The 15691-nt window shown below is 41.7% G+C and overlaps 1 protein-coding gene across 1 annotated transcript in view; it reads left to right on the top strand.

Annotated features, from left to right (window-relative positions):
* The window catches only part of USP10 (ubiquitin specific peptidase 10), a 46195-nt gene that overhangs the window by 6918 nt on the left and 23586 nt on the right, over positions 1–15691 (top strand). Inside the window, exons 2-3 of the mRNA XM_039721222.1 lie at positions 11766–11834; positions 14869–14914. Of these exons, the coding sequence (XP_039577156.1) occupies positions 11766–11834; positions 14869–14914 (115 nt within the window). The remainder of the gene's footprint in view (positions 1–11765; positions 11835–14868; positions 14915–15691) is intronic.

The raw sequence follows: 15691 nt of genomic DNA, 5'->3' as shown, positions 1-15691 counted from the left end.
TAGCCATTTGGTATACAAACCAATTTTAAGTGTGTGTGCTCTAAATTTATTTATTTTGTGATAGTTTGAAATAAAAAAATGCTTATAATTAGTGAACAACTGCTTATTGGCAGGTCTGAGTGTCCAGCACATCCAGAGTGTTTACTGAGTAGCCAGTAATATTTGATAATGGCAGACACCACTAATGTGAAACTTAAATCAGTTTGTATTTTCTAGTTCAGTTTGTGTTTTCTGCCTTATTTGCAAAACAGCAATTTTGAACAATTGTGTAATTCATTGCTTTACCGAATGTCATTATGATTTGCAAGATCTCTTAATTAGATTTGGGACCAACGGAGGTAATGAACAAACCCATGAGAAGCGTGTTCTTCTAAGTTGCTGTTGTTTGAAAGTGGAAAGTCTCCCAGGTTCAGGGTGTGCAGAAGTGTCAGGATTGAGGGTCTGGTTTCATCATCCTTGCTCAGCCTTGCCTGCATTGGGCCAGATGACAATTTGATGGAACTCCTGTGCGGTCTCCCAAGCCATGGATGGATGGATGAGGGAGAGGAGAGCAGGAGGTGCTGGAGCTGCAGATGGGCTGGTGGAGCTGTGGGTGAGAGCAGGGACGCTGCAGACAGAGCTGCTCCTGCCTCTGTCCCTGCACGGAGGCAGCTGAAGGCCAGAGCAGAGCTGCCTGTGCTCCTGCTGGTGTCCACATTCCCTCCTGAGCTGCCTGGGTGAGCCGGCCAAGGAAGTGGTGACTCAACTGCCTGCATGGAGGGTGCACAGGGAGCTGTGAGTGCTCTGCTCTCTGAGCACTGGGGGCTTCATCGGTTTGTCAGGATATTCTGGTTTAATCACTTTCTTACCTTCAGAAAGCAAAAGAATTTCAATATCTTTGAGACTGTAAATGTGCTGGGAAATATCTGGAGTGCTGTTTTGTGCATTCTGTTCATTCATATGTGCAAAAGAATTCTGAATGCTGACAGAAGATGTTGTACAAGGAAAGACATAAAGTAGCAGCATTATCAGGGGTAATCTTTTGAAATGAGCTTTGACCATTTTAAGACTTCTTTTTTTTTCTTGCAGTATACAGACTGCCTTACTCATACCCAATTTTTAATGCTGTCACTTAAAAATGTGAGAGTTTAGTCTGCTTGCTGTTTGGGGCTTGGTGGCAGCAGTGTATTAATCTGTGCATTTGTTTTAACAGCTATGTTGCATCTACATAAAATTGTTTTGCAGATACTTAAGCTCTGAAACTGTCTCAGGAGGCGGTGGCATATGTGTGGTGTCCCAATTTTCATTTTAACTTGCAAACCCCTTCAAAATACAAAGTTGCTGTCGCAGGCTTTGCCAGATCCTTGCAGGTTTGCACCTGCCAGGTGTTGGGCTGATGGAGGTGGATGGCTGAGAATGTTCTGGGAATCAGAACATGGCGTGGTGTCCTCATGGCACATCCCACATCCATGTGTGTCATCTGCTGCAGTCCTGGAAGGGGCTGGAGTTCCTTCAGGAGAAAACACAAGAACCTCAGCAGAGCTGGAACTCAAACTCAGCTGATACAGAACTTTAAATATTGGAGCCTTTATTCTGTAGTGGTAGTTGTGTTTCGTTTCTGTGATCCCCATGAGTCATTTACCAACCATTGTGTTTTTCACATATTCTCTGGTTTATTTTTGTCTGTTTCTTTATGAGATAACCCATTTTTGGCAGGTCACAACTTGCAGAGGGGAAAGTCTCATTCTTCCTTGTTCCTGGCCACTTGTATATTCTGCTTGACACTGGCTCCTCAGTTCCTTAACACTCCTTCCACTAGTGGAAAAAATAAATAAAAAATCATCTGGATAATTTTTTCTCAATTTGACTGTAATCACCTTGTTGATCATTCAGCCTGTGGAGAAGAGATAAGATTGTCAATCCAGCAAAATGTTTTAAGCATTCAGCTCTTCAAAGATTTATGGTTGAGGTGTGAAGTTAGACCATCAAAAGAGGCATATGAGTCCTGGGCAGGTGGGCTTAGCTGCTTTCCAAAAGTGTTAATCTGTGTTCCTGGTCAGGATGGAGTCCAGATAGCTAATTTCTGCCTCACCTAATCTTAGCCATCCTAAATCCTGCTCTGAGTAATTGCTTGTGAAAAGCATTGTGTGGGTGACTCGTTTGCTATGGGGCTGTTAGAGAGATTTTAGTTTTCCACAGTGTTTGGCTGCAGTAATTCAGAGGCTATGCATTCTTTTCCCAATTTTCTTTATATTCCACAGTATTTTCCAGATGGCTTAACAAACAGGAGCAGCAATCTCCCCACTGCCCAGGGTGGAATGGTTCTCTTGGATGGGTCTGTTTGGATCTTTTGAGGTATTTGTTGTCTGTGACGTTGAGAGTAGTGGAAATAAGCAAAGAAAATATCAAACATACACAAACTAGTAAGAATCTAATGAAGGTACAAGCAGTCTGAATTTTACAGCTTTGCTTTTGATTGCTGTATTTTAGCAGCATAAATTTTAGTGTAATTTCCATATTTAAAATAACAAGGTGCCGTCCTGAATATTGGCTGCTGTATCTGCAAGGTTGGCACCTTCACCTGCATGGAGAGGGCACCTGCTGCCAGGCACATGGAGCAGCTCACAAGAGAGGGACTGTGAGATAAACTGCTGGAACTGGATTCAAGAGATTCCTCACAACAGCAGAGGGGTTATGTGACTCCAAAGTTTTGGGTGATAGTTCAGGTTTTGGAAGGGAGAGTGGTCTGGCAGGCACAAAACCCATTCTCAATTTCTTTTTTTCTCCTTTGCTGTCTTTACCAATAACTTCAGGTCCTCTGTCAGCTCTTCACCTAACTCTTGTTCATCATCCTTGGCCTCATCAAGCAGTTGTAATATTTTTGAACTACTTACAGTGTGCCCATGTTTAATCTGTTTCATTTCTCAAAAGTCACATTCTTGCACTTTTTACTCCTAAAGCTCTACTTCTGATTTTTTTCTCTTTAATAGCCTCATCCAAGTCTAGATCTGTTGGTTTTACTTCTTTAAACCATGGATTTGAAGGATGAAAGCAGCCTGTGAGGTAAACTCAGACACAGTAAGAAGAGAAGAAAGGCTTTGCAGTGGCAGGGCAGTGCCAAGCAGCGCTGCAGTTGCTGAGCTGGAAGCCATTCCAGGAAAGCCGGGCTTGGTTCCGGCAGCGCGGAGCATCCTGCCTGCCCAGGGCAGGAATGTGCTGGCTGCTGGCTGCTGCAGGCTCTGGGGATGGCAGGGAAGATGCACGGGCTGCTTTTCCACCTTGAGGAACTGAGAGAAGCTTGTGGAAAACAATCCTTCAGGATCTTAGCTGCTAAATAAAGATTTTGTAAACCACAGAAAAAGGTGGATTTATGGAGCGTGCCTGGAACTTGAGTGGACAGCTGTGAGGTGTTCCAAAGCACTTTGCTATGTAATGTGGCCCAAGCAGTGTTCTCCAGATGCAGAACTGATTTTATCACTGTGTTCTTAGAATTTCATCCCACTGAAGGTATCTGGCACTGAAGGTTGCAGCTCTAACGATTTTAGTTTGGCAGAGAAAAAAAAAAAGGGCCAGCACTAAGGGTTTTCTGCTGGGAAATATTAGTTAAAATTACTGAGGGATTGTTTTGCCTGCTCCACCTGTAATAAAAGAGTAGTTAAACTGGCTGTGTTCTTGAGGAACTTCGTGTTCCAGCTTCTCTCTCCTCAGAGCTTATCATGCAGTGGTAAACAGAATAATGCAAGTCTTAATTATTTTTGTTCTTCATTATAGGGAGAGTTTCCAATTTGCACATAGACTCAATAGCTAGTTCAGTGCAAGAGGAGCCTGCAGAGCTTGAAGTAAATGTGTTTGCTGAGTTATGAGCAGCCAGCCTGGAGCTGGTGTTTCCAAACTTTTAGAGGGTGTGAAGAGATAGAGCCTTGGCCAGAGGTTTTTTACCAACCACTGTGCTTGAATTCAGAACTGAGGAAGGACCAATCTCCCCGTTTGGGAAGTATTTCTTTTTCATTTGATATGTGTGAGGACTGCCAGCTTGGAGATTGTGATAGGAAAGTATTTTTGTTTGGCTTGTATTTAGTTTTAGCATAACAAGAAAACAGATAGGAAAATGTTACTACTTCTCTTTATCACAGGCAGATGTTCTGTGGGTTTGTAGTGGTGGTGGAAAGGTGTCAGAAATTCCTTCTTTTGCTCTCCAAAGAGCCAAGAGTTGATGTAATCACCTCTCACAATTCAGTTGCCTCCCTCTCTCTTGCCTGGAATGCACTTTGCAGGTATTGCTGCTGTAGTCCCCAAATGCCTGCTCTTCATGGCAGCTCTTGTTTATAATGTGTGTTCCTGCCTTGGGTGCTGGGGAAGGTGCAGGGAAGGTGTTTGCTCATCACGAATATTCCACGGTGTGCCACAGGATGCAGATTAAACGTTGTGTATAAAATGTGGGTACAGTTCCCCTGTCAGGGGTCGTTGCTCTGTGGTCTTGTACGAGTGCTGCAGTTGCACTGCTCTCCTTATACTGTCATTAATTACAAAATAAGATCACGCCTGTTTGGGTGGGCTTTTGCTTTGTTGTGTTCTGGAACACAAATCTATCAGCTGGGGCAAATCTGAAATGTGAAGCAGCAGAGGTTTTCTGCTGGTGCAGTCCTGGACATGGGAAGATAAGGAGTCTTTTTGGAACAGCTCACTCAGAAATGCAGTGGTGTCTGTGTGGCATGGGTTGCTCTTTATTCTTGCACTCCCTTTTTCTCTCCCCTGCTCACTACACTGACCACTTTTTAGACAACTTCCTTGGGCTGGATGCACTTTGTGGCAGCTGCTGTTTGAAATAGAGGATTGCCAACAGGCACCTCATTATTTGAAATAGAATGAGGAGCATGCATAAACAGAACTTGTTTGGGTGTAAGAAATTGGCTGGTCTTTTGGCAGCATTTTCTATGGTTATTGTTCAGTTTGTTGCTTTGATTTGAAGTACGTTATATAATTGATAAAAAAAGTACAACCTGCTCTGCTTTTGAGTATTTGAGTTACAATATTCAGGATAAACTGCTGAGATCCACATTGTGCTCCCTTAATTACATCAGGCTGTAAAGGGGTCATTTGGTCATGAAACCCGTCCTTCCAGTAATGTGACAGTCACAAAAGCCAGAGATCTGCCTTTTCCTCTGACCAGAAAATGACTTTTTGAGGATGATAATTCTTTTTTTTTCTTTTTATGAAGGAATAAAACCTATCAGATTATTTAATGTGAAACGTGTAGAAAATCTGTAACTTTCTTCAGTATAAGAATTCTATAATAGCATCCCAAAAAAACAGTGAATTGGGGAGAAAAAAAATATGAAAGGCTCAAAAATACAGTGCATGACAAAACCTTTGATAGCTTAAATGGTGGGCAGGAGTTGCACTGACTCATGGGCTTAGGTGACCTACATTTACCTAGCTCTGATCTTTCTGCAGGCACTATGGAGACGTGTTAATGTTCTAGTTTTGAGCTGCAGGCTAATGATAAAGGACTGGCAGCTTCACTGAGAGTTTGCTTGTGATTTGTTGCATTTTCAGCTGTTAAAAGTTTTAATATGCAACTGCTCCACCTTCAAGTGTGCCTTCATTTACATACGTTCGTGTTTATAAAAGTTGACTTTATTTTTTTCTATTGACATATGCTTTGCCTGGAATGCTGTTGAGGTTGTGGTACAGCTGTAAATACATGGCCAGTGGTTTTCATAGCTCCTGGTTATGGGATTCTGGGTGCAAATTTAAAATCAATAAAAAGCCCAAACAGCAAACCTGTTTTTCAGTTTCACAATTTTGTCCATGCTTTTTTAAGCATTTCAGCAATAAGTTTCTTGAGATTTGTTAGTTTGTAGAACCCTGTCTCCAGTTAAGTAATCATGTGTGTAGTAAGACTTGATGAATTTCAGCTCAGAGGAAAGGACAACCTGTGGGAAGGCTGCTTTTTCCTACATTTTCCATAAAAACCCTTGAGAAATTGGGAGAGAAGTAAAGGGTGAGGAAGCAAAGCCTTGTTTGCTGCAGGGATGACTAATGGCACAGTGTTTTCTCTGCTAATAAACCCCAAGTGCAGTCATATGCATGTGCCCTTTTTTCCTTGCCAGAAAACACAATTCTGTGAATGTTTCCTTTTCCTGCTCTGCTGCAGCCTAACACAGAGCTGTAAGAGTAAATCCACTTTGGAGGAGTAACTTGGTGGCCAAGATTATATATATAATGTATATATAAGTACAGCTTTGGGTGTACATCAGCTGTTTCATCATTTCAGTTCAATTGTGAACTAGTTTGACTTGTTTGGCCTTCTGCTGAGATATTTAGTGGTGGCAAGGAATAATCCAGCTGTAAAAGCTGTATTTTTAACTCTTTTATGGAAAAGCAGTTGAAGTGGGAGTATTTGCAGCTTAAACTAATTTGAGTGAAGATCTGAAGCTGTTGGGTGGTAGATGAAAGCCGCGTTAATGCTTTTTGAAAGCCAAAGTTGACACTTCATTTCCCCAGCTTTCTTGTAGCACAGGTGATCCCAGGATGATGATGCAGCAGCAGTGCTATTTCTACCTATTTTTCTAGGACAAGCAGCTGTGGAACACGTACTCACCCTCCTTTTATTCCTCCAGGACAGCCTTCGTGCTGCTAGGCAGGAGCACCAGTGGAGATTTCATTACAGGCAGTGGGCTAACATTAGCATTCCTTTTTCAGGTGGTTAGGGCACCACAGCAAAAACCAGTCAGCATGGGCAGAGCTGCAGGTCAGCTATTTTACCCTTTGGGGTCTTTCCCCCCCTCCTTGGAATTAGTTTTGTTGCTGCTGTTTTTATCTGCATAGTTGAGATGTTGCCTGGTGATCAGTTGTTACCCAAATATATTACTTTCATTCCTGAGTGGTAGAAAATAAATCTTCCTGGATAGATTTGTTTGTGTAATTCATTTTTTTTGTAATTTATGTTAAAATCTAGCTGTAGATAATACCTTGAAGATGTAAAGGGAATGTTATTGATGAAATGATTTGTTCCAAGTGCTGTAGAATCTCCTGGAGTGCAGCTGGATGTTACACTGCTGTAATCACATTGAAGAGATTAGGTTAGAAACTGATTCCAGTTTTGTTGTGACTGGAAACACCAGCGACTGACAATCAGCAGGATTTGGGATTTGCTCTAAGGAAGGTGTTTAACATGAGTATTTTTCTGAAGAGAATTAATGTTGGGAGGCAGGGATTCAATAACAGGCAACTTGATTCCTTGCAGCATGTCAGACTGAGCATGGAAATTGGTGCCAGAGGCTCAGGAGTGAGCTGGAAACACTGTTCCAGCTTTAATAGTCTCATCCATTCAGTGTTCCTAACTTGTATTATAGAAAAAAATATTTCAAAAATGCTACACTTTTAAGAAATGCATAAATACTTGATTGTGCAGTGTAAGCAAAGCATTCTGTTATGTTGGTGAATGTTTGCTCACATTAGTTAAATCATGGGCAGTTCAGTGTGTTTTTTAACACTGTACATTTCTGTAAATGGTCAGATTGGGTTACTGCTGAGAATTGCAGAATGCAATAGATCCAGCAGTATGTTTTGGGTTTAGAGTTGTTTGTCCGTCCCAGAGGAGAAGTTTGGTAGCTTTGATGGGGAATTGGAAAGGCAGCAGAGGTAGAGCTGTCCTGTGTTTCTATCATCCCCTCTTTGCAGGAATTCCACAGAGCCCCATTGTTCCCACACAGCCCTGCCTCCCCCCAGAGGAGGTTTTCATTTCCCAGCTGGTTTTTTATACAGTTGCAAGTGGAAGGTCACTGGGATCTGTTTGATACTGTTTTGATACTGCTTTTAACCTGTGGCAGAAATGAAGTTCCCGGGCTGAGGGACCCTTGGGCACACTCAGTGCAGGCTCAGTGGTGGCTCTGCAGAGTTCAGTCAGCCAGGGAGAGGGAGCACTGAAATTCCTGCTCCCAAAAGCACCAGAGATTCCTTCCCAGGAGCCAGGACAGACAGACAGCTCTGAGAGAGGCTGTGGAGAGGCTTTGAAAGGAGAGGGAGGCCAGATGGGACTGAATTAAGCCTCTTAGGGATTAGGTATCTTTAAAAGTAAGTCTGGGGATATTGTTACAGTTGGAAATTTTCAGAACTTTCTCCCAGTGTTGTTGTTATGTTCCACATTCAGTCTTGGTGTAAGAGTGGAACTCCTAAACTTTACCCATGTGCTCCTGCGAGTGAATGCTGACACCATTGACTGCTGTTTAACATGATTTTCAAGCAGCTGCATTTTTGTCTGAGGCTATAAATCAGTTTTTGAAATCAGGAATTGAATGCTAAAGAGTGTTAGAGATGTTTTTTTTGGGTCTTAAAATCTGTGTAGAGCTATTAATTAAACCTCAGCTTTTCACAGGTGATATTTTTAAATATTTTGGGTTTTGATGTTGCCAGCCCCCCCGAGTTGGTGCCACTGATGGGAACAGGCCTGGCTGTTGCTGCCTGGGCCAGCTGAGCTCGGTGCTCAGTGCAGGGCCCGACCTGCACTCGGGGCTGTGCAGTTCTTGGTGCAGGTGAGAGGTGCTGCTGCTTTGGCACAGCAGTGATGGGGCAGCACAAGCAGCTTATCTCCAGCACAGCACAATCTCTCACCTGCTCCAGGGCTGACCCTGAGCTGTCTGTGTCTGCCTCCCACTGTTATCCCCAGCCAGGACCTTGAAGTGTTGTGACGTTCAGGACCAGAGACTGGGACAGCACAGGGCACGTTAGCTGCCCCATTAAAGCATTAAATGGCATTAAAGCATCAGTCTGATGCAGGTGTAATGGGTGTGTTTCTTACACGCTTGAAAATACTAAAATTGGAATTGAAACCATTTGAAACGAGTTTGGCCAAGCTTTTAACATGTGCTGATGTATCTCTGGCATGTGTTAAAATGTTATTTATGGAGTGGGGGAGAAATTAATGCTGATGGTGAGTAGCTTGTGTAAGTACTTTAATTAAATGTTTGATGTTCCAAGCCTTAGATTTTGTCAGTTTGGAAAGGAAGGCAACTTTGAGACTTCTGAAGTTAGGTGGAGTAATTTTGAGGGTACAAATAAGCTAGGACCCCAAAAGCTCATGCTGATAATGAGGTTATTCTTGTAAGGGTGTGCTACTTTTTATGAGATCTTAGTCTGCTCTCGCTTAAAATTTCTTCTTACTTGGGCATTTAAGATGCTGTAAAAAATTCAAAATTTGAATTAATGGTACGGGGTAAGCACTGCAGCAATGCTGATGCTGTTTTAAAACTAAACAAGTAATTTCTTACACAGGTAGCTTGTAGAGTGCCAGGTACACTGATTCCTTGGGATGGATGGATGGACAGCAGGCAGGGAATTACAGCATCTTTCAAACTGCTTGAAATACATTTTCCCCCCTCTGAATCCTGTCTTTTTTTGGTAGGGGTTGTTATACTTGCCAAGGGATGTGATATCACGGTTCTTTTTCACTCAAGTGCGTAGTTGTGTATGAAAAAGGGTAGAAAATCCTGTCCAGCTTGCAGAAGTTATTTCTGGAGAGATGAGGCTGACTGGAGGCAGAGGAGGTTGGTTAAACTGGGCAGGTTTAATGTTTATATAAGGTTTATTTGGAAACATTATTTCAGTTATCCTGCATGGGTCTTTCAGCTGGTGACAATGCTGGTGTGAAGCATTGGTAAATAAAACCAAATCAGATCAATTTCTGTTTATTTCAAGCCCAAATAGGGTGGGTTTTTAAGCTTTAGTCTGACTTGGATGAGATGTTGGTAAATATTTAAAATCCTCTTTTAAATTCCACAGGAAGAGTCGCATAGACACAAATTTCTCTATATGAATACACCATTAAAACAGTTAATTAATACAGTATTAATGATCACTTTGTTCAATTTTTGTCTTGTGTTTCCTCATTAAAAAAGAAGCTCAGAAAGAAGTACCAGGCCTGAGATACTTTGCTTAAAAATGCTGGTTAATGAAATGACTGTATTATATTATTAGATGGAGAAATTAGGGTTGGATTTATGTAACTTTTAAGAGACTGCACTTGAGATGATTGTTTTGTTCTGTTGCATGACAGCATCAAAAATATATCCTAAAACATAATTTTAGTGATGAGTCTAAGTGATTTTCTTAGGTTTGTTTTTAGATTATGATAAATTCTAGCTCATATGTGCTGAATAAAAATGCCTTGCTTATATACTGAAAGTATGAACCAAGCCTGAGTCCTGTGCCAGGAGCTGTGAAGGCACTCGGGTACAGTTTAGGGATCTCTTGGGTGTGGGCTTTGGATTCTCCCTTGGTGGGCAGCAGTTGGCTGAGGGAAGAGTTTTTGAAGCATTAAATGTTTAACTGTGTTTCACCCTTTGAATCACAGATGTTCCAGTCTGTTTTGGCTGTTTGAGTTGTTTGTAGTCTAAACCAGATTACATTACTAGGTTTTTAAAAAACCTGAATGCCATTAAAATGTGCACACTCTGCCACTCGTGAAAGTGGTGTGTGTATAAATCACTTTTTGTGTAAGAAAACGATGGTTTGTAATTGCTGTGGAATTTGGCTTTCAGTGAGCTTTGGGATTTATGGATGTAGATGGCTGTGAGTCATGTAAACAGCAAGTTCCATTGGAATAAACCACCTAAAGTCTGGAATAAAATCCTGTGATTGGGTTATTGTGTGTGCAGCGTGTGGCAGCAGCGTGCACTTCAGAAGAGAGGATTTCCCAGATTTAGGAATTCTTTTCTCTGGCTCAGCTCCCACTCTGGTTTGTTGTGTCTCGATAGAGCCAAGCTGAGGATTTACCGTGAGCAAGACTCAACACTGCTGAAAAAGCTTTTCTGGTGGGAGGCTGGAGGAGAGCAGAGAATTGTCCAGAATGGCCCTGGGAGAACACGGAGATTAATTGCAGTGGGGGCTGTGCTGCACTGGGCCAGACTGACCTGCTTTTATGCCAAGAGTGGTGTTTTTCAGTCCTCTTTGTCTATTTTGTCAGTTTATGCAGCTCCTTGTTTAACTTCTTTCTGTCCTGCTATCTCTGTCCTGAATGTTTGGGTGTTATTCAGTCAATTATATTATTCCACTCCAGCTGGAGTGGAAGTTTATGGAAACTTCCAGGTGCTGTGAAATGCCAACAGCTGAGGCCTTTTTATTTGGAATCTTTTGTTTGCTGTAAATTAAATTTCTCATTAGTGTAGTTTTCTTTGTGGTCTTGTTAGGTACTTTTTTCCAGAGTATCTAGATGCAAAGTATCTGAAAAGCTGCAGGAAGATAATGTTGGGGAAAGATGTTTTATCTTAGGTTTGTTATGGGGAGTTTCAGGCGCAGGAATAACACATTGATGATTTTTGTGTGTTTTCCTACACCTGAGCAGTTTGATTTCTTTGTGTTGTCAGGTACACTTTGTCTTGTGTAACTCCTCAGTTTAGCACAGCTCTGGAGAAGTAATTCTTGTTTTTTTCTCATGTGGAGAGGGGTGGGTTCAGAAGGCAAACCAGCCTTTGCCTGGGGCTTGCATGAACTGATGCAGCTGCACCCCAAACGTGGTTTTAAACTGCTCACAGGGTGAGGAGCAGTTTGTGATCATCTCCAGTGGGAATTGGAAGGAAAATGCTTTGCTTACAGTTTCAGAGCTTAAAGTTCTTTCTTAAAGATGTAGGAAGGACCAAGAGGGAGTTGGGATGCATGATAGAGTTTCTGACTCCCAGCACATGGGTCTTTTTGAATTCTAGTACCTAATGGATTTTGATATGAATTTATGAATTGCATTGAATATAAATAGTTCTTTAACAAAGATCCTTCTCTTTTGTTTTTAGTATATTTTTGGGGAGTTCAGCCCTGATGAATTTAATCAGTTCTTTGTGACTCCACGATGCTCTGTTGAGGTAAGATCTACTTTAAACTTGTTTTAGAAATAACATTTGAAAGCTCCATCTCTGTGTGAATTTGAAATACAACAGTACAAATATTTGTCATTCACTTGGCTTGCTAATTTACAAACTGAAAATTTTATTCAGTCGTCTTCTTTCCATGTATGTGGATATAAAGTAAATTTTTAGACATAAATGAATGATTCCACTTTCTGCTTGTCATCTTTCAGAGCTGGACTAGCTGACAGTAGTGGTTGGAGGTTGATGATGAATTTTCCAGCCCTGTACCTCTGTTTTGATGGTTTTTTTAAAGAGGTGGATACTGAGAACTTTCCCAGCAGAGTTCTTGGTTGTAAAGTGGGCTTCTAAGTCTTGGGAGGCTTTTGAAGCACAGGGATTGTTAATATTTTTTGCCAGGTAGAGCACTGCTGACAGAGTTCTGTGCTCACAGAGAAGGCTGTGTGTGAGGTCTGAGAAATGCATTAATAATGAACTAATTAGTGACAGAGAGAGCCACAGAGTGGGAACAGTTGTCTTTGTGTGTTGGAGTTCATTACACACTCACATGGTATTGTAGGCTCTTATTCTCTGTAGTTCTCGGTAGAAAATCATGAAACCATTTTCCTTTATAGGGAGGAGTTTTAGCCCATTGTCCTCATCTCCAGACTTGAAAAATAATTTTCCTCTGGGTCCATTTCCATGTATTTCCTCCAGACATTTCCATTCAGACATTTCAGTCGTGCTTCCATCCTGCCCTCTCAACATAAAGGAAACAAACACTCGAGCTGTAGATGGGGAAATCCTTTTGTCACAGTTTACAAACCATTGTTAATGTGACTTACTTTCCTGTAGCTTAATTTTCCAGGGATAATTAGTGTAGTAAACTGCAGAACAATGAAAGGGCACAAGGGGAATGGGGTGGGGTGGGGAGTGAGGGAAGTTCAGAAAGGAAAAAGAGCATTTCTTCTTTTTTGGGAGAAAGCTGTCTGGCCTGTGGGAAGCACAAGAGATCTTTAGGTAATTCCTGTTAGCTCTGATGATCCTGCTGTTCTCCCACCATAATTGCAGTCACAGCAGTGGGACATTTTCATCCCATGTAATGTCACCTGAAGTGCCCCCATCAACTTTTTCAACACTTACTTTGGGGATGATGAAAATGTCATAACTTGTGCAAAGCTGTTCTCAAAGTATGTTCAGCAGCACCAGAACCAGTGTGACTTCATTTTCTCAGTGTGCCACTTACTGGTTAGCTGTCAAAATAAAGAGCTGTTGAACAATGTTCCTTAAGTTTGTCCTTGATCTGGTTCACTTCAATGTTTTAATTACCTGGATGATGAAATAAAAATGATGCTTATTAGTTTTACACTAATTGGTGTAAAAAATTGGTCTGAAAAAGGCAGGGTGAAATCCAAGAAGGACGAGCCAGAGATGATAATGCTGCAGTGATGTTTGACACACTTCGTGCTGGGGACAGTCCCCACGTGTGCTGCTGCCCCTCTGAGGTCCCTTAACCACAGACCCAATGGGGGACTCTGGCAAGGGAGTAGTTAAAACTAAAGGGAAATATAGGTTGGGTGTTAGGGAAAAGATTTTTGCAGGAAGAGTGATAAAGTTCTGGAATTCTCTGCCCGGGGAGGTGGTGCAGTCCCATCCCTGGGTGTGTTTAACAAAGCCTGGATGTGGCACTGGGTGCCAGGGTTTAGTTGAGGTGTTGGGGCTGGGCTGGACTCGATCTTGAAAGTCTCTTCCAGCCTTGTGATTCTGTTGTCTAAAATGTCCCTTTTACATGTGATATTTTTGACACATGTTCTGTGTCATACGTATTGGCTGAGATGGTTCACGTGACCCCAGAGTATGGAACAAGTCAGCTTTGCAGAAGTGCTGTTGATTAATCTGACATGTTGGAGACCAAGAGGCTGACTACTTTTTAAAAATCTTATTCTCTGAAGGTCTTTGCTTTGGATAAAAACAAAAATTGCAAGGTGTATCATAAACTGTTATAGACATTTAGAGTAATTTTTTGGCTCTAAGTAAAATTACATTGAACCTGTGTTCAAAATTAATATGGAGTTTGACCCATTGATTCTCATTTTTGGTTTGAAAAGATGATATATTAAGATGTATTGAGATTCATATATGGATTTACAGTGTGTGGTTTTTTAAATATATTTTTGCAGTGGAATTTCAGGAATATCTTCCTTGCTGTTTCTGATGCACTAGTGTCTCCAGTGCATTAAAAAGGTGATATGTGAGTATCTGTAGCTTAGGGAATTGAAACCTTCAATAAAGAAGTCTTTTATTTGTTACACCATTGCAGTTATTTAGAGTAGCACTGTAAAGCTGCTCTGTCCCCTCAGTGTTGTGCCTCCCACTGCAGAACCAGTTCCATGTTCTCCAGGAGCTGCTGGAATGCAGTGGCAGTGGCTGCCAGTTCTGCAGGCTCAGGAGAAGCTTTCAGCTGCCCAGGAGGTTTAGGGGCAGGTGAGGGGGGTTAGGAATTGCCCACCTGTGCTTACACCATGGCAAGGGTTCTGGCAGCCCTGAATCCCTGAAATGATGGCAGTTTATACAAGAGTTATTCACAGTGTGTTCAAGGATCCACCTTAGCTGAAACATTCCAAGGACCACCCTGGAGCAGGTTGAGAGTCAGAAGGTTTAGGTGTGATTGTTGGCTGTGCAGAGGTTTGTTTCATCCTGTCCCAATTTGGTTTGTCTGCAGCTTTTGTCTAAAAAGAGAATATGTTCCTCATCCTGAAATGAGGTGATGAAGAAAGATGCTGGGAGGTGAATTGTTTGAGAGGCTGGGGAGCCTGCAGTGTGTAACCAAGATAATCTTTATCTCTCAGTACTTGTGGTAATCTGCAAGGACGCCTGGAGCTGCAGTGTGGGATTTGGTAAATATAGCAGCAAGAGTTCAAGGCATCCTCCGAAAATCAAATCTCAGCTATGATGTTATTTTTAAAGGATTTGGATGTTTCATATGAAACTGATATGAAGTGTTCATAGATTTGCTTTGCCTTTAAATAAGTTTCATTTCTTTTTTGTACAGCTCCCCCCATACAATGAAACAGTTTCATGTGGTATTAAATCCACAGGTAAGTTTCATGATGGTAAGAAATCAAGATTTTTTTTTTTTTAACTTCGAGGTTGTGACACTTTCCTGAGATTTATTGTAACCTCTCTTTAAATACAATTGTTACAACTTGCTCAGCACCTACACAGGCATATATTAGGCAGGTTGGATTTTTAAACTTTACTGAATGATAGCCGTGAGAGGTTTTGAAAATCCTGCACTGAACTTCAGCTAATTACAGTGGGCATCTTATTCCTCCTTCACTTTGTTGTCACACAGTCAGAGTCCTGTGGAAACTCTGTGGGATGTGGCTGTGAAAATGAGGGGGGCTGGAGAGCCACAGCATGAGTATTTCCTAACACTTACAGCGAGACTGCTCTGCAAGCAGTGCTCTGGTCTGTGCTCCCTTTGACTCTCATTTCTGCCTGGCTTGGCTGTTTTTCTGGAGAATCCTGGTTTGGTTTTTTTAATCTCTTGATGAAAGTGTGACTTGATTTAAAAATAAATTACAGAGTTTCCCTTTTAAAGCTGTAACACTCACAGGTCTCCTCTGCCTCAACCCACCCCTCTTAAAACCTGACTTTACTTTGAATTGCAAGAAGTGCACAGGTAGGTGGGAGCTGCCCAGGGATCCTCACTCTAAATAGTTTTAACCAAACTTCCACAGAATTTTAAGCAGCAGGTAAATTAGTTTTTTTGTTTATTCCCTGAACCAGAGAGCAAAGAAGCTGAGACTTAGATGTATATGAAAATGACTCCAGATCTCCTTAGAAAATCATGGAAGTATCTGACTGAACAT

This window comes from Passer montanus, unplaced genomic scaffold (assembly GCF_014805655.1).
Source record: "Passer montanus isolate IOZ18808 unplaced genomic scaffold, ASM1480565v1 scaffold45, whole genome shotgun sequence".
Taxonomy (NCBI): domain Eukaryota; kingdom Metazoa; phylum Chordata; class Aves; order Passeriformes; family Passeridae; genus Passer; species Passer montanus.
The sequence above is the reverse complement of the archived record's forward strand: the minus strand, read 5'-3'. Positions and strand labels throughout refer to the sequence as shown.